The following is a 23,645-nucleotide window of genomic DNA, read 5'->3' as shown; positions in this document are numbered from 1 at the left end:
ATATTTAGCAAACAAATTTGAATCTAAATAGCCCAAGTTAGTTGGTCCATGAAGGATAAATAAAATACTAAACTTGAACTTTTCTAGTAGATCGATTTGGTTTGGTGTGTTTCATGTAGTTGTATAAAATTATAAATATGTGAATATGTAGAGAAATGTCACGAGCCACGAATGAGGGTATTTGACCTAAGTTCTAAAAAATAAGGACGCGCCATCAAACATAAGCGGCAGCAACTCCGTCGAGCGTCGTGCTTGGTCCCCGAAAACCCTCACAGAGAAGCATATAGTTCAAGCTTCTGCAGTATCCGACACAAAAGAAGAAAGCTTCATTTTTTTAGTTTTCATCTTTTTTAATCCACTACGGATGTTTTGTTTTCTTGCAGTTATGATAACACTATCAAGGTTATGAAAAGACTGCTTCAAATGTGCTTTGATGAATGGTAACTCCTATTAAATTCCATGGATAACACCATGGCAACCAATAAGGCAAGAAGACGATTTCTTACGACTGTTCTTCAGTTTTTTTATCCGATTTTGTTTTGTTTTTGTGAATTTGTTTTTTCTTTTGTAAATGGAAGACTGTGAGGAACATTATAAAAACAGAGGAGGCGACAATTGCGGCGATGAACGCAGAGATTTTAAGAACCAAATCTCGATTACTTGAAAAAATTCCAAAACTTCAAAATATTGCTCTCAAATAGGTTTTTATTTTTATTTTCGTGACCTAATTTTAGATCAAAAGGCTATATTTTAAAAACTTGATGATTTTTTTCTTCTGTATTGTTGATTGGTTTTCTTACATCTCATGATATGAAATTATATATTTTCAGGTCAGAGGGCTTTCAAAAGAAGAGTTTGATGATGGAAGAATGATCTGGATTTGTCATTGAGAGATAAGATTGAAGGCATGCCAGATATTAGTCTTTGTCTCTTGATGATGTTTATACAGCCTATTAAAGCATATATCATAATCTTAGAATCTGAGTCAGACTATTGTTCCTGTTTTGTTTGGTATTAGTTTTGTTCCTAATTATTGCTTAACTTGCATAATATTGCGTTAGACCACTGTTGTGGATTTAGTTGGTCATTCAAAGAATTGGAACTGTTTTTTATTATTATTTGTTCTTAATTTCTGCAGCTAAAGTTTTAGTCTTTTTAATTTAATTTTCTTGAAAATGATTTTTTTGGCTTTGCCATGTTAACATGAGTTTTGGGAATGCAAAAAGCACAATGTTCTCTTCTCTTATAAAGTTTATTCAAGGGCATTTATATGACTTTCCGGCCTAGAAGATTTTGCAATGCTTTGCTTTAGAAGCTGCATATGATTTTTAGACAAATGCAACGAACCATTTAAGTGGTATGACGACGTTAAGAGTTTGAAAACATTACGTGAAATATCTATACAAGTGCATACAAAATATATGCAGGGACTTTACTAACTATTATTCATAAATGTAAACATGTAGGCATTCGGGTAACTTTTCAGGTATCGTTGTCGATTTCCTTCGGTGAAGATAGACATTCGGGTAACCTTTCAGGTATTACCAGATCGGGTTCAGGTAAGCGGGCTTAGAAAAATAGAATCTGTTGAATATTTTTTATATATGGGTTCGGTTTGGTTTGGGTACTATTGGACTATCGGTTTGGATTAAATTTCATAACCTGATTAGTGGTACCTAAACTACCGGGTATCCAAAAAATAATATTTAATATTAATTAAATTTAACTAAATTTTGGCTTATTTTAAAAAAATAAATATTTAGATTATTTTTGATATTTAGGTATAAAACTAATTGTAGTCAAAATTATTGGATAACTGAATTATATTGATACTAAATATTATAAATATGTTTAGATATATTTATATATTCAGGTTTGATGGATACCCAAACAGATGTCGGGTACTATCTGATCCTAACATGAACCCACATGTATTGGAAAATAGAACTCAATAGAGTTTTATAGGTAAATTCGTACCCAATCCGAACCCAGTTTTCGGATCGGATTCTGAGTTGGATTTTTTTTTTAAAAAAAATTATAAAATAAACCCCGCACGTACGTGCGAGTCCATCACTAGTTATCTATACAAGTGCATACAAAATATATGCAGGGACTTTACTAACTACTATTCATAAATGTAAACATGTAGGGACTTTACATTATATTTACTGTGTAAAACTAATATATGTAACATGTATTTATTAATGCATGCATTTGTAATAAAATAGTAAAATAAAAATACTAAAATGGGAGCAATTAAAAATTATAAATCTTAAATCATCTTAAATTTCTATATTCCAAGTATGTATAAAAGGTTTTATTAAGTGTGATAGTCGATGAAAATGTACACATATATATATTACAATATAAAGACAAATTAATTATCTGTAAAAAGTTATACACATACATACACTAAAAACATAAGAAAAAAACAAATACAATCACTATACAATACATTCATCATTTAAAGTAATATATCTTTTTTTTTACAACATTATAAATTATACGTTTGTCTTTGAGAAAGACTGAGTTTGAACCCAGATTTAGTGAGAAAGCAATAGAGGTAAGTACGACCGAGTGTCTTCTCATTTATATATCTCTTGTTTCAGTTTCTTCATGAAATATTAACAAAAAATATTACTCAAAATTTCGTATAAACTCTCCAATAGATCTACTAATCGTCTTGATTATCTCAAAAGAATAATACGTAAGAGACCATGATTCTAGAGTAAATAACATTAGTTTGTTAAGTGTTAGAGACTGAAACACCAATTTATTGTTTATTTGATTAGTTGTAAACACATCTTACAAAAAATACTGCACATACCCATTTTGTATGATGTGTATAAACTAATCAAGTTGTTTGTTTATTTTTGTTGCATTTACATATAGGGTATATTCCAAGTATGATAACTTTTTAACAGTGATTTGTGCTCATTACCTATATAAAGAAAGGCTGTTTAAATTTCTTTCTATACATGTTGCTATATTTGGAAAATTAGGATTGATTATAATAGTTTACTAGTGAAAGACCCGCACGTACGTGCGGGATTTTTTTTTTTAATTTTGGTATTTTGTATAATTATATATATTTTGCAAGTTATGTTGAAGTTAGAATATTATCATTCAATATTTGAGAATTGTTGGAAATATTATTGGGCCACACTAAAATTGAATATAACATTTAGTAGTTGTTGGTTTTTTTTCCAGGCCCATTAGCATTCCCAATTGTTTTGCTTTTAACAATTATCTACGTTGGTGAAAGCCAAAAGACAAAAAAAAATGATGAACCGCAAATAAAAGAAAGAGTTGTCTCCAATACAAAAACCGACGCGATAAAATAGGTCAAATTCAATCGAGTTTGGATAATCCCTCAAGATCAATCACCAATTGGATAACCCCCATTAGGATTAATCATCGATCTGTCTGTATGGAGTTTCCGATTTCGTCTTCAATAATCGAGTGAGGTAACACCTTGATCTGTTCTTTCTATTTTTCATTATAGTTCACAAAATGTTTAGATTCGTGGTTTACTTGTTCTTTTATGCTTCATTACAGGGTGGATCTGGATCTTGAAGATATTAAAACAGGTATGGGTTTGCGTACATGTTTGAATCTTTCTGCAAATTAGTCTTGGGTTTTTTTTTTGTTGTTTTCTAATTTGTTGTTTTTTAATTAAAAACCAGAAAAAAAAATGAAGATCAAATTCTTCGATTCCGTCTATAATGGATAATTAAGGTAATACATATATTTTAATATTCCTAATTCTGTTTTCTAGAAACTACTTGATCAAAACAGTATATGCAAAAACTAAGATATAATGGATAAACTGTTTTTTTTACTTGATCTTTGATGTATGATTATATAATTTGATTTGAGCTTGAAGATATAGAATCAAGTTTTATATTCAAGGTTTCTGTTTGTTCTAATGATTTCATTTTGTTAAAAATCAGGAAATCCAATGAACACTAAAGAAAAGATAAGTAACGTTACCCATTTTTTTTGTCTGTAAATGCCTTCACACCATTCTTTAAAATCTCTAATGTTGAATTTTACCTTGTCAGGGTTAAATTCAGTTCAATTCTACTTCCGGTTTCAGTGGAACCTCGACAGCCGCAGAGGTGAGTTTTTTTTAATAAAAATCTTGTTTTTTATACTACTTAGTCATGCCCTCGATTTTTAATTCAGCTGATTTTGTTGGTGTTTGTATCAGCGGGCATACACCTGTCAATGTCGTAACTCCATGTTTGTGGTGTTCGAAGATAATCTTTCGTCTATAATGTATAAGTAAGGTATATCTATATCTGTTCTTTCTATTTCTGCCTTATAGTTCACAAACTGTTTATATCTATCATTTATTTGAACTTTGATGTATAGTTGTTGCGTTTGAGTTGAGCTTGAAGATATATAATCAAGTATGAGTTTTCTTTCAAAGGTTTGAATGTTTTTCAAAACTGGTGTTGAATTTTGTTGTTGTTCACATCGATAAACGTATAGATTTAAATTCAAGTTTTATATTTGTCCTAATTTTTTCTTTTGTTTCAAATCAGGACAACCAATGAAGAACACTACATCAAAGATAAGTAACAAAACCTTTTTCTTGATTTGTTTATGACTCTACTTCAATCTTGTAAAACTCTAATGTTTAATTTCTCTAAGTGTAGGTTAAATTACTTTCAATAAGACGATCAGTGGACACAACAATTGGATCGAAGGTTGGCTTATAAGAAACTGTAGTTTTGGATTTCTTTTGCCTTGCAAGCAGTTTCCAAATTAAAGATAAGACACCGAAACTTTGTTTAGTTTTATAAAGTTTAGCTTATATTTCATTCCAATAAAGTCTAATGTCAATTTGTTTTTTTTATGTTAGGGTAATTTCTGTTACAGGGATACATAAGCTAAACTTTCAAAATAGAAGTAGAATGAAGAAATCTATTATATATCCTTGGTAAGTTATTCAAATTCAATAGATCTTTTCTTTTTCTGTTTTTCCTTTTCTATGTCATTAGATAGTATATATGTTAGTAAAGTTATTAAGAAGTAAAAGTTTTATTAAAATTACCAATTTCTCAAATATTAGCAAAGTCAACATATTAAATTTAAAGAAAGTAAATAATCCTTAGTATGGAAAAAAGTTTGAAACTAAACCGTAAGTTGTTGATACTGTAGGTTTAGTTCAAACATATAAAAACCATACTAAATTATTAGAACATAATCCCTATTATCAAACCACGATACTCCTTCCAAAGAAAGTTCTTGTGCAGTAACTTCTCATCCTCAGCATCTTCGACAGTGTTTTTATCGTTGCTAAACATCCTATAGTTAGAAAACAAATCAAATTATGTATTCGCAAATATAGAGAAATATGTACCATTGCTTTACACAATTCACTTAAAAGAAAGAAAACAATAGTTATCTTGCCAAACCTTTTCTCTTCATTTAAACCACTCATTACAAATTCTGAAATACTTCTTTGAATACCACATTCATGGTTTCCTTCTGAGGTTTTCCTTCATTATCCACAATCAAAACCTTTAAACCTTTTTTAGAAGTCACTCTTGAAACTGCAACATAAAGCTGACCATGTGAAAAACATGGTCTAGGCAAATACAAACCAACATGATCCAATGACTGTCCCTGACTTTTGTTAATAGTCATTGCAAATGCAACAACTAAAGGTAACTGTCTTCGACGCATTTTGAAAGGTAATTTAGTATCTGAAGGAGTTAGCAATATCCTTGGTATGAGCACTTTGTCGCCTACTCTGTCTCCTGTAATCACAATAGCTTCCAAAACAAACTCAGCCAATTGTGTGATCTGCAATCTTGTACCATTCATTAGTCCTCCTCTTGGATCTATATTCCTTAACAACATTACTGGACAACCAACCTTCAATCTTATTCTATGATTTGGGACACCAGATACCTTTAAACTATTTAAGAAATCAGGTGTTAGCACCGGATTGTTTTCAAAACGTTTGTCAGCTGGATCTATAGAATCTGAACTTAGGTATGTCCTTTCCTCACCTACAAACAGATTCAAAACGTTGCTTAATAAATTTAAACAATATTACACATATTCGAAGCCTATGTTTATTCGACTAAATGAATTTCTTCTAGCTGGTCAAGCATATATTCATTGATAATGCCAACATCCTCATTTGTTGGACATAAAATTGCTCTTTCTTGAAAGAACAAAGGATCTTTTTTATCTTTTAGACACTTAGGATCCCCATAAACCTCTCTGCTAATTACATCAATAGGATTGTCTGCTGATGTGATTAAAAACTCCTCGGGGATATCTATCATCACTTCGCCATCATTTGGTTCTGCTATCTTTCCATCACCAACTTTCAGTATCCATTCTGAGAAATCCTTTATTTCCTTGGCAGCCGTGGGATTCAAATTCTTTGCAAGAAGCCTCATATTCTTTGTTAACCTCAATACTTTACAATGATCCCATAAATAAGAAGCATTTAGTGCACTCATACATATTTCTGCCCTTCCAGCATTAGGGATGATGGGTAACACTTGTCTGAAATCTCCTCCAAATACAACAACTTTTCCACCAAAAGGTCGATTACTTGCTCCTTTTATGATATCAGACAAACTTCTATCTAATGATTCAAAACAATGTTTGCTCATCATTGGAGCTTCATCCCATATAATCATAGATGCTTCCGCTACCAGTTGTGCTTGATCTGATCCAGGAGTCATGGTACATACACTACTTTCATGAGGATTAATTGGAATTCCGAACCTAGAATGTGCTGTCCTTCCTCCTGCTAACAAAAGAGAAGCAATGCCACTGGATGCAACATTTAAGACAATGGATCCTCTTGCTCGTAATGCTGCTGAAAGAGTCTTGTAGAGAAAGGTTTTACCAGTTCCACCAAATCCATAAACAAAGAACACCCCTCCCATGTCATTATTGACTGCTTCCATGATCTCAGCATATATTTGTTTCTGCTCGTCTGTCATAGACTTTAGCCATGTGTCATGTTTTTCTTGCTGCTCAGCCCGATCATAGTCTTTCTCATCAACAATCAGCAGATTAGTATCATCGATGATATCTTCTGGTAGCTTAGGCATTGTTGCAAAAGCAGACAAAGATGTACCATTGCTTTTTAACATGCTGTCTATATCTTGTAAGCCAAACTTCTGTTTATCCTCATCAGATAGAGTGAGATCTTTAAAAAAAAACATATTTTATATAGATTAGATATCTCAACACAATAATTATAGACTTAGGTTTTAAAAACCAAAGACGTAAGTATACCTGGTCGCTTAAAGTAATCTCTCCGTCTCTTCTCAATATCTTCGGTTAGTAATTCCCATGTTTTTTTCCAAACTACTTCTAGTTGTGATAAACTAAAAGATTGTAGCATGACCACAAACAGACGACGTAAGAAATCACCTGTACTCCAAAAACTTGTTCTGACTAAATCATCAATATATTCCTGATCATTGTCAAGCAACCCCAAAGCAAAACATGCCTCTTTGTAAGTTTGATATACAACTCCTTTAACCGTTTTTATGTCATCAAAGGATTCAGGACCTGTCTGAGTGTTAAGGAGAACACGTAAATAATATCCATCTTCCATCCCTAAGGGTACATAGTTTATCCTACCGATTGCCGTACCTGGTCTTTTCCGTAGATTAAATTTCTTTTTCTTCCCATCCCATGTGAAAAACTCAGGGATTTGCGCATATGTCTTTGTTTTCGCCAATGAGCAGACCTTATTCAATTCAAACCAAGCTAGGAACATAGAATTTACTAACTCCCCTCTATCCAAAACGGTTTGGACTTCATCATCTCCCTTGAAATAAATAAGGTGTTTCCCTTCTAGGTGGAAAGATAATCTTTGAACGGATGTTGATCTGTAAGTTATTGGGTTTTTTAATATTCTCCAAGCCGCCTCACAAGCAGAAACGTACCTGCCAATTAAAATTCGTTAATTAGAATAATTATAACTAAATCTTTAAACAATTATGATCCCTAATTTTTGAAGATACCTGCAATCAAAGAAATCTTTAATCTCATCAACACTTGTAACTGATGTCTCCTTACTGACTTGGTTGGTAGTAGGTCTTCCTTTCTCAGCCTTTTTTTTCTGAGATGGCTCAACAACCACTGAAACACGGTCCAGCCCTTTAGTAACATACTTGAATAAGTATTTGCAAGAACCTGTTTGGTTGCACCACTCAACATTAATGTGAGCCCTGTATCGTAGTAACAAAACTTTGTTATATGGTATAACATAACGATTGTCACACTTAAAACCATTTTTCTCAACAAAATGTTTTGTTTTCCTTCTTCTGTAAACTGGGAAACCTTCTTTATCAACTGTGGTTTGATCAACATGCTTCTTAGGGAAAAACTTAGAACATTTTCCTTCTTCCATACATGGTGAATTCATGTTCATTGCCCCACATGGGCCGTGAATCATCATCTCCTTAACTATCTCATATAGCTCAGGATCGTTATGCTTATCTGGGATTTCAGCTGATATCATTTTGTCGATGTCTTCTGATTTTGGCATCTTTGAATCTGGATGCATCCACAATAAAATGTGTGCATGAGGTAGGCCTCTCTTCTGAAATTTGATGGTATACATTGCTGGAAAGCATTTGAAAAAACAACACATTAGAAATAATAAAATTATCGTTTAAAAATAAAACCGTACGACATTAATATGAGTAAAATCTATACTTACATGACACTGTCTTTCCTAACATGTGTTTCTTTGTTAGATCATCCATTAGAGAGTTTAGCTTCATTTTGAACACTCTGCTAATTATCTCAGGCCTATCATCAGTATTCAAATTTCTAGCAGAACAAAATCGGACCAACTCAGGCCATTTAGGGTTGCAAGTGAATGTAATGAACAGATCTGGAAATCCGTAATACTTACAAACTGCCATTGCATCTAGATACATATTCCTCATATATCTAGGTCCACCAACAAAAGAAGCTGGCAAATAACATTTGGTCCCTTGATCATTCAGATTTGTCTTGCCTTCATTAGCAGCATCTTTCACTGTATTATAATTAGCAGCCCTCAAAGTAGACTGATTCAACTTCAGATAAGTTAACCTGTTAGTCTCTATAGTAGTATAAGCGTCCACTAAGAATTGCTGGAACAATCTTTTAGACATCAACAAATTATGTGATTCGTTCTTCCTTTCCTGAATACGGAATGCAAACCATTGGCGCATACTGATGCACTTCCTCTCTTGCTTTGATTCTCGATTTTTTTGGTTTTTTTTACAACCACCAGGTGCTTTTAGTATTCCATTTCTGTAACCATCCTCTCCTTTTGGAAATAACAGCGGATATTGTAGAGCTAGGTAGGCTGGATGAATTTCACTTATTCTTTGTAATTCTCCTGATTGTTCCTCAACGACAATGTCTCTGGTAGGCATTGCGACATGAAAATCTCCGGGAATCAATGCTGCAACCTCTGATGATGTGGGGACAGCATAGGTTCTTCCGTCTTTTTTTCGATCGCTGACTATCCTCATATGAAAACTTTCTTTTGGATTAGTATCTAGCCGTTCTCTAGCTGACCTAAAGTTTTCTACATATGGATTGACATCATTTAGCATCTTGATAATAGCAGCAATCACTTCCGGTCTTAACTTCTGTTTTTTTTTATATTTTCCTGAGTTTTTAGCTTTGCTGCAAATTTATAATAAAATATAATTACTATAGTAACAGAAAATAAAATAATGATTAAAAAAAAGAAGGTGTTTAACATACTTTAGGATACCAGCTCTGTTTTGGACCTCATTTTCTGTATCCACAATATATAACTGTGAAAACTTTGGGAAATCACCTTCTACAGGCTTCAAACTACCAAGTAGATGATAATTCTCTCCTTGTATCTGAAACATGTTTGGACCACGCCCCTTGACAACTGAATTTTCGCAACACCCACCTAGTGAAGTGAATGAAAATATCATGTTGTAGGCTCTGATATTTTCCCTAAAGTGTCTACTCAATTCGTCATCGTTTGTTAGCAACGCAAATAACAGCTCAGGTTGATTGTGTAGAAAAGGCAACTTTACTGTTCCTTGCAAGCAACATTGTGTGAAAGTAGGATTCTTATCCCTCTTGTGCCTGTTTATTCTCTCACCATACCACATAATAGCGCCACAATATGAACATGAGTAGGTAGGGTCTCCATGATCAAGATACTCTGCAAACACATCAAATTTCGGGTTATAAGAGAAACATTAGGGTATATGTACATAGAACAAATAAAACAAATAAAACAAATAAATTGTATAGACTACCTGTTTTTTTTTTTTTTTGCTTTAGTTCTGCAATTTTGTTTTGGTTTGGATCCAAAAGCTTTGGTCAAGCTTTCATCTAAAATGTCTAAAATTTGATACCCTTTCATAACTTGAACAGGAACATCGTCTAGATCAGTGTCATCTTCTGAATCATCATTGTCGGAACTGCTGCTGCATTGGTATGTTTGTTGCTCTTGCACTACATTTCCTTCTATGTTTGATAATTAACTAAAGTTAGTATTTTGAATTTGAATTACATACAATTTTTAAAAATGTCACTCTATAAAGAAAGATGGTTACTTCTAACCTGTGTTTAGTGAATCTCTTTTTTGGCATTTATTAGATCCATCATCCGTAGTGCATGTTGATGATTCAAAGATTGAAGGAGCATTCGGTTTCTTTTGCCTTGCAAGAAATTTTGCAAGCCTTAATCCTGTTTTGGGTCTGGTAAGTAATCTTCCTTTTGATGCTAAATTCGTGACTGATATGTTACAAAAACAAACAAAAAAGTACATACATAAGACTTTAGCAAGGTTACATTATATTGACCTGAAAATATGGTTTAGTACCTTGTTTGCTATTTACAGATGGAGGACTAAATTCTGAAATTATTCTTCTTGAATGTCTTCTTTTGGTAGGTGGTGTATATTCTGTATTAGTTAAATGATTCGAGGTAGCTATCTCTTGCGAAGGATTTTCCAGTGAAGTGATCCCAGTCTTTTGAGTTGTTCCTGATAATTCTTTAACAATGGAGTTTCATATGTTTTATAAAACAGTAGTCATAAATATATTATTTATATTCAGATATTAAGTCTTTAACACCAAACTTCTTTGCTAATTTCAAATGGATGATTCTCATATTGAATATATTGATGTGTTGGTTTTCTCTTGGTAGGTGCTGCACGCTGAGGATTGGGAAGGCATTGTAGGTATGTAACAGCTAACAATACTGGTCTTTCTCTCTGTGAGTATGTAGTAGTAGCACCTGTTAAAAATACAATAGTAAAAGATTTTCAAACATAATTGTTTATCAAATGTTTTTATGACACAACTATCTATATTAATTACCAGGTCTCATGATTTGGCCATGAGAGGGCATTGGCGGTTGTTGAGGGTGGGAAACCGTCTTGAAAATTTCAGGTTTGTGCTTTAAACCATCATAAATTCTCATGAAAACATCTGCAACATTAATAACATTTGAATGATTCCTCAGTATGGTAGCATTAATGATTTCATTACCCGTATGTGTTTTTTTTTTAGATCCAGATTGAGCATTAGTTTTCCTCTTCTTCATTTTTCTTATCTTCTAAAATTTAATCTGTATTAAGAAGTTCTTCTTATAGTCGTAAACATTGCAGAGTGTTTATAGAAGAATCCTTAGAGTAACTTTTGGTGTATAAATTTAGTTGTTTAGAATAATGTACAATTATTGCTGATTCGTTACCATTCTTGATGGTAAAACTGTCCCATGGTTATAGCAACTAAAAGAATAATATTTTTTGAGATTTAGTTTTGGACAATTCTATCCTATTAAGAAAGGAAGTGAGATATATTTTTTCCAATCTATAGTATTAAATAACTGAAAATATTCTATTCTTCATTGACATGGTTTTAAAAATAATTTTTGACGCTGGTGATTTTATAATAAAGTTTATACTATAGTTTGCCATATCCTAATGATTTCATCAACATTTAATCTTCGTCTATATCATTCCCTAAATCACTCTTTTACTTTGCAAATATATTTGTATAGTAATTTATAATTGAATTATTCTAATTTCATGTAGGAGATGCAATGTTCACGATGTTTCATCACAATGTATCATAAATCCAGGGAACTTAATAATTAAAAGGGTTCAGGTTAGTCTTTTCTGTCATTTTTTATTATTTCGATCCATTTTAATTGATTTAGTATGGATTTCATGTCAATGATTTTCTGTGTATTAATATTACAAATCTTTCCTTGATGAGGACTTGAAGAAGGAGATGTGATCTCCGACATTCAGAGTAAGCAGCATGATTGAATCACAATCACATTTGGTTAGTCTGAAATCTCTACTGCTTTTTAATTTTGTATTGAAACAATCATGATAGTTAAAGAACTAAGGGGGGTTATTGGTTTAGGATTTAGAAAGAATTTGAATGATTTTAAAAGTTATGTAAAATATGTTGTTATTCAATCAAGACTTTTTAAAATTCTTTAAAAATTTGGTGTTATTGGTTGTGGATTTGTAAAAAGTTATCTAAAATCTTGATAAATCTAGTGTTATTGGATTAAGAGTCTTATAAAGTCATTAAAAGTTTTATGTTATTCAATTAAAACAAAAGAATCATGGATTGTTAATGAATTCAAATTTTGTGTTATTGGTTTAGGATTTTATAACATTTCCTTCATAACAAAAGTCATGAAAACTCTTTCATCAAATAGAAAGATTTTGAAAGATTTTATGAAATATTTTACAAGATTAGGAAACACAAATCAGCAAGATTTAAAATAACTTCCTAAACAATCTCTTATAGAATCCTTCATTTTTACTTTCTAATTTTCTATGATTTTAAAAATCAGCAAGATTTTTAAAAACACAAAGTCATTAAAACTCTTTCTAAATCCTAAACCAATACCTCCCTCTAAGGTAGAAAATTATTAAATTGTTTAAAAAGAATGTATTACAACCAAGAAATAAATTGAATAGGATGGAAAAAAGTTTTAAACTTAGCCAATTCTTTTGGAATAGGTCAAGTTAAAACTAAAAAAAACCATACTATTTTATTCTAAAAAACCATAAAACCTAAGTAAATTCGACCTTAAAAGTACAGATCATTATCCAAATCTTAAGCATCACCCCCTTCCTTTTCTGGAATCTTCTCAATAGCCTCTTCAATGGCTTCTTTATTCGATGGTAGGCAGATCTTTTTTGAAGTTGATGACTGCTCATCATGATCTTCTTTCCGTTTTGAAGAAGGTGTTGTCCTTTCATTTCCATTGCCCACCAAAACTTGCTCCTACAAAACAGATGTCGATAGTTATATAATATTACCATTAAACGTTTAAAAAGAGACTGCTGTAATTTACCTGAACTTCAGTAGATATAACATCCCTAGGATCAGCTTGACACTCGGAATCTTCAATATTGTCAACTTGTGTAGTGTTATCACCCAACTCAATGTAAGACACCTTGTAAGTCTCTTTACCATCCAGAATGTTTTTGGTTTCTACAGAAGCTAGAAATAGGAAATTCTTTCCTACCAATTCTTGCAAAGGTTTTGGCACAATTGTAGGATCTCGTATCTATACAAAAAGATATTGAAAATATTTTCTTTTAGTTAATATTAACTTTTGTATACTAAGAATAATCCCTTATCGATTAGTATTATAGATAATTTTAATACATACCTCATCATACTGTCCTCCTAGAACATCTAGTGAAGTTTGGTTAACTACCTTTATAGCATTGGTGCAAAGAGAATAAACTTTGACTCACCAGTGCTGTCCATGACATCCACGACCAGTTTGTACCTAAAATAGAAAATTATGAAAAAAATTATAGTGTTAGACCAAAACATCTTTACCATTGTCTTTTTTCAAAGAAATTTTTAATCAATATACTACTTTACCTGCATACAACTTTTGAAACATCTTGGCTGCAAGTCTTGCACTCAAAGAGACTTTTTTTTGTTTTTGGTGATGATTTCGTTCTCCTTTTTTGGTTTGAGAAAGCATGTTTGTTTACACTTTACACAGGTAAAGTAGTACCAGCCAAACTCCATGTCAATGTGATAGATAGTACAATATATTTTAAACTTCCCTTCCTAAAATGAACATGCAATCAAAATTAGAATTATAAGTTATACTATTAAGGAAGAGTTTTTAAAAATTAATTTTACCATGGTAGCTTCGAGAAGATCAGAAATTGTGCTTGGTGGGTACTGGTTGATATAATCGTCCTTGTCATTTGACATCTTTACGCACGAAGAGTTTCTGTCCGCACAAGTGATTTTCAAATCATCTCTTGGTAGTCTGTATACCATAAAAATCAATCTCACATCATGACAATAGTAAATTAAACTCACATCATGACAATAGTAAATTTAATCACATGTAATTAAATAAGTAGTTTAGAATAGTACTTCTCAGTAAAATCATCTACAGTACTGTAGTCGTCCGGGTTGATTAACAACAATGACATATCGAAAGCATTTGAGATTGTTCTCTCACCTACAAAGGATTGTAAATTTGTATTATCAAAATCAAAATTTTTAATATTAGTCAAATATGTGTAAACTTGACATTACCATTGTAGTTGTTGATCTTCGCACATCGAATTAAGCATATGACCATTGAATCGTTTGCATCATGACATGCTTGCCACATCTGGTCAGCAAACTTACCCCATAGGGTGCATGATAATCGCACATCACTGCATCCCGAAATGTACAGAATTATAAAATTTTGTATATTAAAAAGTAAACTTTTATGATTTAGATCTCATTACCTGGTATCTCGCAGTTCAACTGCTAATCTCTTTTTTGGTTTATCATTGAGCTCTGTCATTTTCATTTCCCCAATAGAAACCACCTGACCAACAACATCTAAAGTCGAGCATATTCAATTATTATTAGTATCTATACTATAATCATAATCATATATAACTATAGTTACAACGAAACACATGTTAGTAAACTTGCCTATAAGAATGTGTTCATTCAATCCATCTTCTGCGAGAATATTCTCGTACGAAGCTAGATCCAAATAAAAATCATTTGATACAGATGGACATTGGGTTATGATGGTTGAGTTCATGATGTTCATCTTGTAGGGATGTTTGGTTGCCCGAAACTTCCCTGATGATTTTGTGAGTTGAAAGTTTTCTATTGTTCTCCATTCTCCAAAAACAATTAGCCTTTGAAATTTGTTCATCTGTTGTTTCTTAATGGTGGCATGAATAAGAGTACCCTGAAACAATATACATATTGTTAGTAGATAAAACTTATTCAAATTTGTGTAAAGTAAATAAAAACCAGAAAAACATATTGTTAGTAGATAAAACTTATTCAAATTTGTGTAAAGTAAATAAAAACCAGAAAAACTTACTTTAGCATCAGCCAAAATCATTTCAATTGTGTCTCCACTGAAAGTAGTATATTGCTTCCATGTATGGACAATCTTAACACAAATCTTCCATGTTGTTTTGAAGGCTTTGAGTTCGGATACATGAGTCAAACCATTGGTAGCTGCCATCTCTTCTACGAAGGTGATTCTCTGAACTATTAAATTAGAATTTTGATGTGTTTGTTTGTAACGCTCTATCATATTGTTTTTATAGTAGTTTAAGATGCGTGTGATTAGGGATTGGAATATTTTTGTTTCCAATTTTTTTTGATTCGATAAGGGATCGTATATAAGTTGTTCCCATTTTTTTGTTCTAGATTGATATGATTTCGTAATTGCATTAACGTAATATTTGCTATATTTTCGATCACAATATTTAAGTTGTTGCCGTTTTTGATATATTTTATATTTTTGTAAATTTTTGTTTATTTAGATTGTAGGGATTGCAATATTTTTGTATATTTGCTATATTTTTGTAAACATATTTTTAAATATTTTTGGAATCGTATTTTTGTATAGGTTTCGATCACAATATTTAAGTAGTTGCCGTTTTTGATATATTTTACATGTAGTATTAGAGAGTATGATTAGGGATATCAATATTTTTGTTTCCAATTTTATTTGATTTGATAAGGGATGGTATTTTTGTAAGGTTTCGATCACAATATTTAAGTAGTGGGATATCAATATTTTTGTTTCCAATTTTATTTGATTTGATAAGGGATGGTATTTTTGTAAGGTTTCGATCACAATATTTATAGAATTTTGATTTGGATACGGTTTGAATTTTTAGGTTCAGATCAAATATTTATAGAATTTTGATTTGGATACGGTTTGAATTTTTAGGTTCAGATCAGTCGGTTATTTGGTTCTTGGTCACCAACATATCAAAGATCCGAATAATATAATCCCTAACAATAAGGATCTGCGTGTTTGGCTCCAGTTTGATTACATATATGCACTTAAATTAATTTTTTTTCTGTTCGTCCTTTATTTTCTGCGTGAGGGCATAATATGGAATACTCGTTATTTGTATTTTTTTTAATCCTAAGTGTACTCCCCAATTAATAGTATAGATAGGTTTGATGAGCTATGGTGTGAAAGCTAACACTAATAATGGTGCTTCAATGCATCATAATACAATAAAAACATAATTGATTTTAGTCTATAATTTCATTACAATAATAAAATAAAAGATAACCAGAAACAAATAATAACAAAAACCTAAAACAAAATATTACCAATAAAATTGTCAAAAACTATATTAATAATAAATTTTAATTACAAACACCATACAAAAATTTATCTTTAAAATAAAAAATACAAAAACAACCCTGCGGCGTAGCGCGGACACTATCCTACTGGTTTTTAAAGTCTTACCTTCTTCAAGACGTAGACATTGAGATTGTCAATTTGAGATTCAGCAAAAGCACCCTTTTTGTAAAGTTTTTCACCTGCCTTTGCTGAAGCACGATAAAGTACTGTCAACTCTTTTGCATCTTTTTCAACCAGAATCCGGTGAATATACTCACCTACCTGAATATCAGAAAATGTTAAAAATTGCTTCTTGGTGAGACACCCCGGTTTCAGAGACTTGCAGAGAGGTTTAAAAGAATTGATTTGGCCACCTATGTCACCAAAGTACACTTATCTTTTCAGTCAAGGGTCCTGAGAGAACTCCAGAGTTTAGCGTGCTTTAGCTGGAGTAGTCTCAGGATGGGTGACCTTCTGGGAAGTGACTATCGGAACTGTGCGAGTGAGGACAAAACACAGGAAAAGATCATATGGTGATTTGTAGAGATGTTAACAATTCTTTATAGCCTCCCGGACGTAGAAATCCGGCCGTTGGATAGAGATGGACTCACGGGCCTAGTGAGAGGATGTGGGGCCCAATAAGGAAGGTGGACCCAAGGACTGGGATTGGACATGGGTCCCACTAAGAGGTGGCGGTCGGGGCGTTATCAGAGCCAAACCCAGACGCGTGTGGAGTCGAGTGGGCTCACACCGTCGGGGGTGACGGTCTTGGTGCGGAACAAGGACGTTGCAATCTGTTAGTGGGGGTGAATTGTGACATCCCAGTTTCAGAGACTTGCGGAGAGGTTTAAAAGAATTGATTTGGCCACCTATGTCACCTATGTGCACTTATCTTTTTGGTCAAGGGTCCTGAGAGAAATTCAGAGTTAAGCGTGCTTGAGCTAGAGTAGTCTAAGGATGGGTGACCTTCCGGGAAGTGACTGGCGGAACTGTGATTGGACATGGACTGGGATTGGACAAGGGACCCACTAAGAGGTGGCGGTCGGGGCGTTACACTTGGTAACGAAAACAAGAGACATTGTCCTCTAAAAAAGGTTAAGCTAATGAAAAGTCATTACATTTCTAGCTATAAGCCGGACTCCACTTGATATGATCATGAGACCATCTAAGAAGATCCTTCAATCTTGTTCAACACAAACGAATTCAAAGATCAATTCTTCCAGCCAAACGACTATTCGGGATACATTCTTACCTCACTTAGAGCATATCTCGAAGTGGAATCAGTCCAATCAGAGTTCATATGAAGGAGTTGTTCATTTTACAAATCAGATGAAATCATGGCTATGCGATTTGGACCTACGAGCATTCAACGGAGGATTCCGAGAAGGTCAGAAGGATTCAAGGTATGAACCAAACTGTTCTGGAATCTTTATCCATTACATAACCACAGAGAATAGGAATCACCTTAATATCAGTTCATATGTGAAAGATATGGATATTTCAAGTCAGTGGATCTATCCCAATTCCAGTTTCACGTTTGAGCCAAATATCGTGTTACATAGACCAACTCATCAACAATTTCGACACGAAATCAGTTGGAGGATGTCAATGGATCTCGTATTTTTCCAAAAAGTCCAAGAAAACAAGATTTGGCCAACAAACCACAAAGATACACTTCATTTGCCAAAGGAGGTCAATCTAGTTCTTCACCTTAAGAGTTTTAGGTCTAATTGGTTTAGGAGCTCCCAGAATTATGTTTGGCAACCAAGAGCTGTTTCTACTAAGCCCAAAGGGAATAAATCATACAGCCCATGTTGTTTCTCATCAGCAAATTGGATCAAAGAGTCAAAGAGAGATGATCAAGGAAACACATACTAGGTCAATTAAAGAGCTTATGGCCAAAGAAAACATAGGAAATTATATTGGGGATGATATCTATCAAGTCCAGTCCACTTTGAGCCTAATACAAGTCCAAGAAAGCCCAAAATAATCACTTTATTTTGTGGTCAAAGAAGAGTGACGATTATAAGAGATACATGCACCAAGAGTTGAATCTTCATTCAACTTACTATCTTTAATGTCTTATTAGTTTCAAGAAATACTTGGCTTTGTGACCAAGTTTTCTGTCTCTTTATAAACACATGTAATCTCATTTGAGAAAATCATTCAATCAAGAAATCTTTTATCTTTTATTTGAGAGTGGTAAACTCCTTTGTTCCTTTGGAACTTGTTCTTTATCCTTGGTGGGTTACATCAAAGAGTTCTCCTTGGTGGGTTACATCAAAGAGTTTCGGTATATCAAGTGATTCCGCCGCACTCGACGTTGTCATTCACTAGCTGAGGATTGAAGAGTCGTTATAAGAGAGTCTAGGGCACAAGGATTTTTGGGATTCGTCTCACGCCTTATCATCTGTCTCCGCGAAGCTTTTATCTAAAGTTCCACCGCCTTACTTTGTTTGGTTTGTTTTAAGAGAGTTTGGGGCATAAGGATTTTCGAGTTTATCTCACGCCTTATCATCCAGCTTTGCGAGCCATCGGAATTCTAGGGTTACCAGTCTACCTACCTTAGAGTGTTGATCCTTGGGAGAATCACATCAAGTGGTATCAGAGCATCAAGAATCACATCACCACTCCTCCAAACTTCCACAACTGGCATATCCATTCTGTTCTAATGTTCTCATATAGCAAAAGTTAAAATCAAGAAAATCCCAACAACATATACTTATTTACCATTGCAACAGTTATCAAGAATGATCCAAATCTCTCTAACCCTAGAGGAGCAGTAGGCCATCTCACAAGTGCAGTAAGCCTACTTAGACAATAAACCAGAAACACACAAGATTAAACAAAAGATCCTGATAAAAATAAAAAGCAAATGGATTCGATCAAATGTGTGACCTTACCTGAAGGATTCTTCGAAAGCGGAATAGCAAGAGGTATCAGTCCCTGCTTAGCTCCAGGAGAGATGATTGTTTCACCTACAGAACGAAAACAAGAGAGATTCTAAGATCCACAAGTTTCCCTTTTCCAATATTACAAAGCCAGAGTACTCAATTAATATCACTAATAGGGAATTAGTAGCCAGAACTTGCATAAACTGTTCTATATCCCAAACACACATAGCTTGGACCTAATGAGTAACAAATTGAGATTGTTATTAACCTCTTGTTTGAAGCACTTTGAGTAAGTGCTGAAGATGCATTGGAGGTTCAGTGGCAGCTACATCTTTGATAAATGATACATGCCCTGCACGAACTTATGTGTTACACATTCTTTTAAAATTGTTATCTCTCCCACCAAGCATACTTATAGAGATAGTCACTGCATTTTCCTACAAAAGTGATGAGGACATCAATAGTAAACTTCTGGAAGAATCCTTTCTGCCATTTCCTGAAGAACCCGTTCTACCAATTTTTGAAGAACCCGTTCTACCATTTCCTGAAGAACCCATTCTGCCAATAATGATACACAAACCTATGACAAGGTTGGGAGCAAGAACCTTAAGGGAACAATTCAAAAAATCCATTGCAAGTCTGATTACTCTCATTGAACTAGAAGATTCCAAAGAGAAGACTCCACAAGCATCATTTTTCCCAGTTCTACAAGGAATTAAAGAACACGTTCTTTTCATCATTTCCGTAGCAATCAGTGAAGGGCTGGAGCGTGCATGAGAGCTATTATCAAGGTAAGTGTTTGAATTCAAATAATAAATGGTCGTTATTTTCTTGTTTGCAGGAATCGACCGTTGGGTCTTTATGAGTCTTTTATTTATTTAAGTCCTAAAATCGAGTCTGTTGTTTTTGCAAGTTTAGTCCTTTTATTTGTAATAAATTTCGACCCTAGAAGGTCCCCGCTGCTGGATCATTATATAAGGTCCCTTCTCAGCATTGTAACCTTTCAAGTTTTAATGAAATAAAATGAGAGTTTTCTTAGGTTTTCTTCTGAGATAGAAGCAACCACCCTTTTCTCCTTCTTCTTGTGTGTGAATCCTTGAAGACTGAGACTTGACTTATCATAGATCCTTTCACAGATCTGTGTGGCGTCCTTCAATCCACCCATCTATCTCTTCATCTTCCACTGCTACCAAATAGACAGAATAGTGTTTTCAACCATTTGTCTATTTATCATCTCTTTGATGCATTCCATCTATCATCCATCAAATAGGCAGAACAGTGTTATCAACCCTTTGCCTATTTCCATCTATCCACGTGGGTTCCCTCATCTGGGATCCTATATCATCTGGTATCAGAGCTAAACGCTCCAAATCAAAACGTATTGAACCATGGGAGAACAAGGAGGAGAGGTGAACATGGCTGAAATGCTAACAGCTATTCAAGCACAACTCCAAACACTTGGTGATCGCATGACACAAATTGAACAACCCCTACCTGCGCCAAGAGCACCAGTTCGTAACTTGCCAAGAGGAAACCATGAGGTTGATAATTGAGATCAGTCTGATTCAAAGGAAGAATATCAAGATCTTAATCAACACCAAAGGCCAAGGAGACACTATCAACAAGGTAGAGGACGAGATGAAGGCAACATAAGAGAAGGAGGCTATGATCTTAAGCTGAATCCGCCGACATTTGCTGGAAAGTTTAATCCTGAAGCATACGATGATTGGGAAAGACGTATGGAGCATATCTTTGGCTACTACAACTATTCTGAACAGAGAAAGGTATCCCTAGCTACTGCTCAACTTACCGACAATGCCTTAGCTTGGTGGGACAGAGATGTGTGAGAGGAGGAGGCATAGACATATACCAATCACTAGTTGGGATGATATGAGGTTTCAGCTAAGAAAGAGATATGTCTCAGCTTATTACCATCGGGAGCTACAAAAGAAGTTCCGCAAGCTCTCACAAGGAAGCAAATCTGTTGAGGAATACTTTGAAGAGTTTGAATCTCTTAAAAACAGGTTGGAGGTAGAAGAGTCTGAGGAGAACTTGATGGCACAGTTTCTAGATGGTCTTCATGATCGGATTGCTAGAAAGGTGGAAAGACAAACATATCATGATCTTGAAGAGTTGTTGCACCTAGCAGTCCAAGCTGAACAACACATCAAAAGGAAGACAGCTTCTACTAACCGCAGTAAGACTCCATGGACACCGCTACCTCAGAAACCTTTAGACAAGGGAAAATCTCTTGATGTGGACCAGAGATTTAAAAGAGCTGCACCTGAGGCATCAAAAATAACCAAACCAGAGCAAGGTAAGCCTACTAACCAAAGAGCTCGTGATATTACTTGTTTTAAATGTCAGGGCAAAGGACACTATGCAAGGGAGTGCCCAAACCAGCGAGTAATGATCCTTAAAGCCAATGGAGAGTATGAATCACAAGATGAGGAAGAAGAACATGTTGAATCTGAGGAGGATATTGTGGACTATCCAGAGATGGGAGAGCTTCTAGTTATAAGGAGGGCTCTTAGCACTCTTTTTGATCCTGAAACAATTCAAAGAGAAAATATCTTCCACTCTCGCTGCTCAATGAACTCCAAGGTATGTAGCTTAATCATTAATGGTGGTTCATGTACTAATGTAGCCATTAAGTATTTGGTTGATAAGCTAGATCTACAAAAGACAAAGCATCCCCATTCATATCGACTTAAGTGGCTCAATGATGAGGCTGAACTAAGGATCTCCGAGCAAGTCACCATACCATTCACCATAGGCAAATATTCAGATCAAGTTGTGTGTGATGTGGTTCCTATGCAAGCTGGACACCTTCTTCTAGGACGGCCATGGCAATTTGATAAGGAGACTTTACACAATGGTCGAACCAACTACTATACTTTCTCGCACAACAACAAGAAGCATACTCTAGCTCCACTCACCCCTCAAGAAGTGCATGAAATGCAACAGACAATGTCAAAGGGAGCTAAGTCAAACAAAACCAATCTTTACATAACACCTTCTACTGTTTTGAAATCAATTAATTCACAGGACAAGGTGCTACTAATGATCTTTAAGGAAGGTTTGTTTTCAGGTCAAGAAGAGAAAGACTTACCACCAGAAGTGCTTGAACTATTAGGAAAAGCGAAGGGCCATGCTTCTCTTCACTCTGTTTCCTCAACCTCACACATAGTGTAGTGCGCATGTCCAAAAGTTTTGATTAGTAAAATTCAGCTTTTAGCAGCAGTTGAGCAAAAATATAGCCATTGATTTTGTTTCGGTCTGATGTGGGGAAGAGGAAAAAAAAGAGTGATGGGCCTTAATGGGCTAAAAGCTCTCTCTTAAGAGACGCGTAACCAACAAAAACCGTCAATAAATATGCAATAGAGACGGTTAATTTCGTCAATTACCGGTTTACATGTCCCGATATATGCCTACTTTATATATCAATTTACTTGGTGCTTTCCTGTTTCTTTTTTCCTTTTTTTTCTAGTCTTTTCTTTTTTTTTTGGATTCCGGAAGATAATAATAATAAAGGAAAAATTTGCGATAGACGAATTTATAGGAAATGATTAATTAAATAATATTTTCTCCTTTTTATATTAAGTTACATGTGGTTTATCTTTATATTTTCTTTATCTTTTTGTGGGTTCATAGTAAAAAATATGACGGCTAGGATTAGCGAGGGGGCGATTTTGGGTACGGGTGACCAAAATGATAATATGACTGGAAGATCTCCCGGATGTATGTAGATCACGGATGACGCGGGTGGTCGGAAACAACGCTGGTGGGCTGTTATCGCTGGAGGCGGTGGTTGATGTGGGTTTTGAGGATGATTGTGTAACGTTGGAGTTTCCTGATGGTGAGGATGGTGAGGACGGTGAGTCGGTGATAACCATTGGAAAAGAGGTGCATGAGGTGATGAACGGTTATGGAAGCAGTGTATGATATGTTCTTCGTGTTCGGCTGAGAATCTTTAGTTTCAGTTTATTAGTTATAAGCTTCTGAATTTCAAATTTATATTGATATTTTTGAAAAAAAACTGTCCAAAATCTCAAACACATCATTAAAAAAAAAGCAAGAAAATGGAAA

At 34.1% G+C, this 23,645-nt stretch overlaps 1 protein-coding gene and 1 long non-coding RNA gene across 20 annotated transcripts; one reads left to right on the top strand and one right to left on the bottom strand.

Annotated features, from left to right (window-relative positions):
• LOC104747594 lies at positions 3,282 to 23,645 on the top strand. Of its 19 annotated transcripts, XM_010469250.2 has the most exons (17): positions 3,282 to 3,467; positions 3,559 to 3,590; positions 3,687 to 3,738; positions 3,954 to 4,121; positions 4,214 to 4,292; positions 4,378 to 4,435; positions 4,551 to 4,715; positions 4,871 to 4,948; positions 10,417 to 10,477; positions 10,642 to 10,745; positions 10,937 to 10,999; positions 11,194 to 11,227; positions 11,370 to 11,438; positions 12,086 to 12,158; positions 12,279 to 12,338; positions 15,494 to 15,550; positions 20,398 to 23,181. In XM_010469250.2, the coding sequence occupies exon 17, from the start codon at positions 21,396 to 21,398 to the stop codon at positions 22,749 to 22,751; it is 1,356 nt and encodes a 451-aa protein (XP_010467552.1). In that variant the 5' UTR covers positions 3,282 to 3,467; positions 3,559 to 3,590; positions 3,687 to 3,738; positions 3,954 to 4,121; positions 4,214 to 4,292; positions 4,378 to 4,435; positions 4,551 to 4,715; positions 4,871 to 4,948; positions 10,417 to 10,477; positions 10,642 to 10,745; positions 10,937 to 10,999; positions 11,194 to 11,227; positions 11,370 to 11,438; positions 12,086 to 12,158; positions 12,279 to 12,338; positions 15,494 to 15,550; positions 20,398 to 21,395; the 3' UTR covers positions 22,752 to 23,181. The 19 variants fall into 19 exon arrangements, 13 of the variants coding, with proteins under 13 accessions (XP_010467552.1, XP_019092736.1, XP_010467551.1 ...); XR_761188.2 differs by lacking the exon at positions 20,398 to 23,181 and adding an exon at positions 23,211 to 23,643 and having other exon boundaries at positions 4,551 to 4,948; XR_761189.2 differs by lacking the exon at positions 20,398 to 23,181 and adding an exon at positions 23,306 to 23,641 and having other exon boundaries at positions 4,551 to 4,948.
• LOC109129314 lies at positions 19,042 to 20,039 on the bottom strand. The gene is made up of 2 exons (XR_002035547.1): positions 19,825 to 20,039; positions 19,042 to 19,640 (listed from the first exon to the last, which is right to left on the bottom strand). It is a non-coding gene; the product is annotated as an uncharacterized LOC109129314 (long non-coding RNA).

This window comes from Camelina sativa, chromosome 15 (genome assembly GCF_000633955.1).
Source record: "Camelina sativa cultivar DH55 chromosome 15, Cs, whole genome shotgun sequence".
Taxonomy (NCBI): Eukaryota; Viridiplantae; Streptophyta; class Magnoliopsida; order Brassicales; family Brassicaceae; genus Camelina; species Camelina sativa.
The sequence above is the reverse complement of the archived record's forward strand: the minus strand, read 5'-3'. Positions and strand labels throughout refer to the sequence as shown.

Bases quoted from the DNA above. Each gene is read 5' to 3' on its own strand.
- LOC104747594 (XM_019237191.1), top strand. From the start codon at position 21,396: ATGTGTGAGAGGAGGAGGCATAGACATATACCAATCACTAGTTGGGAT.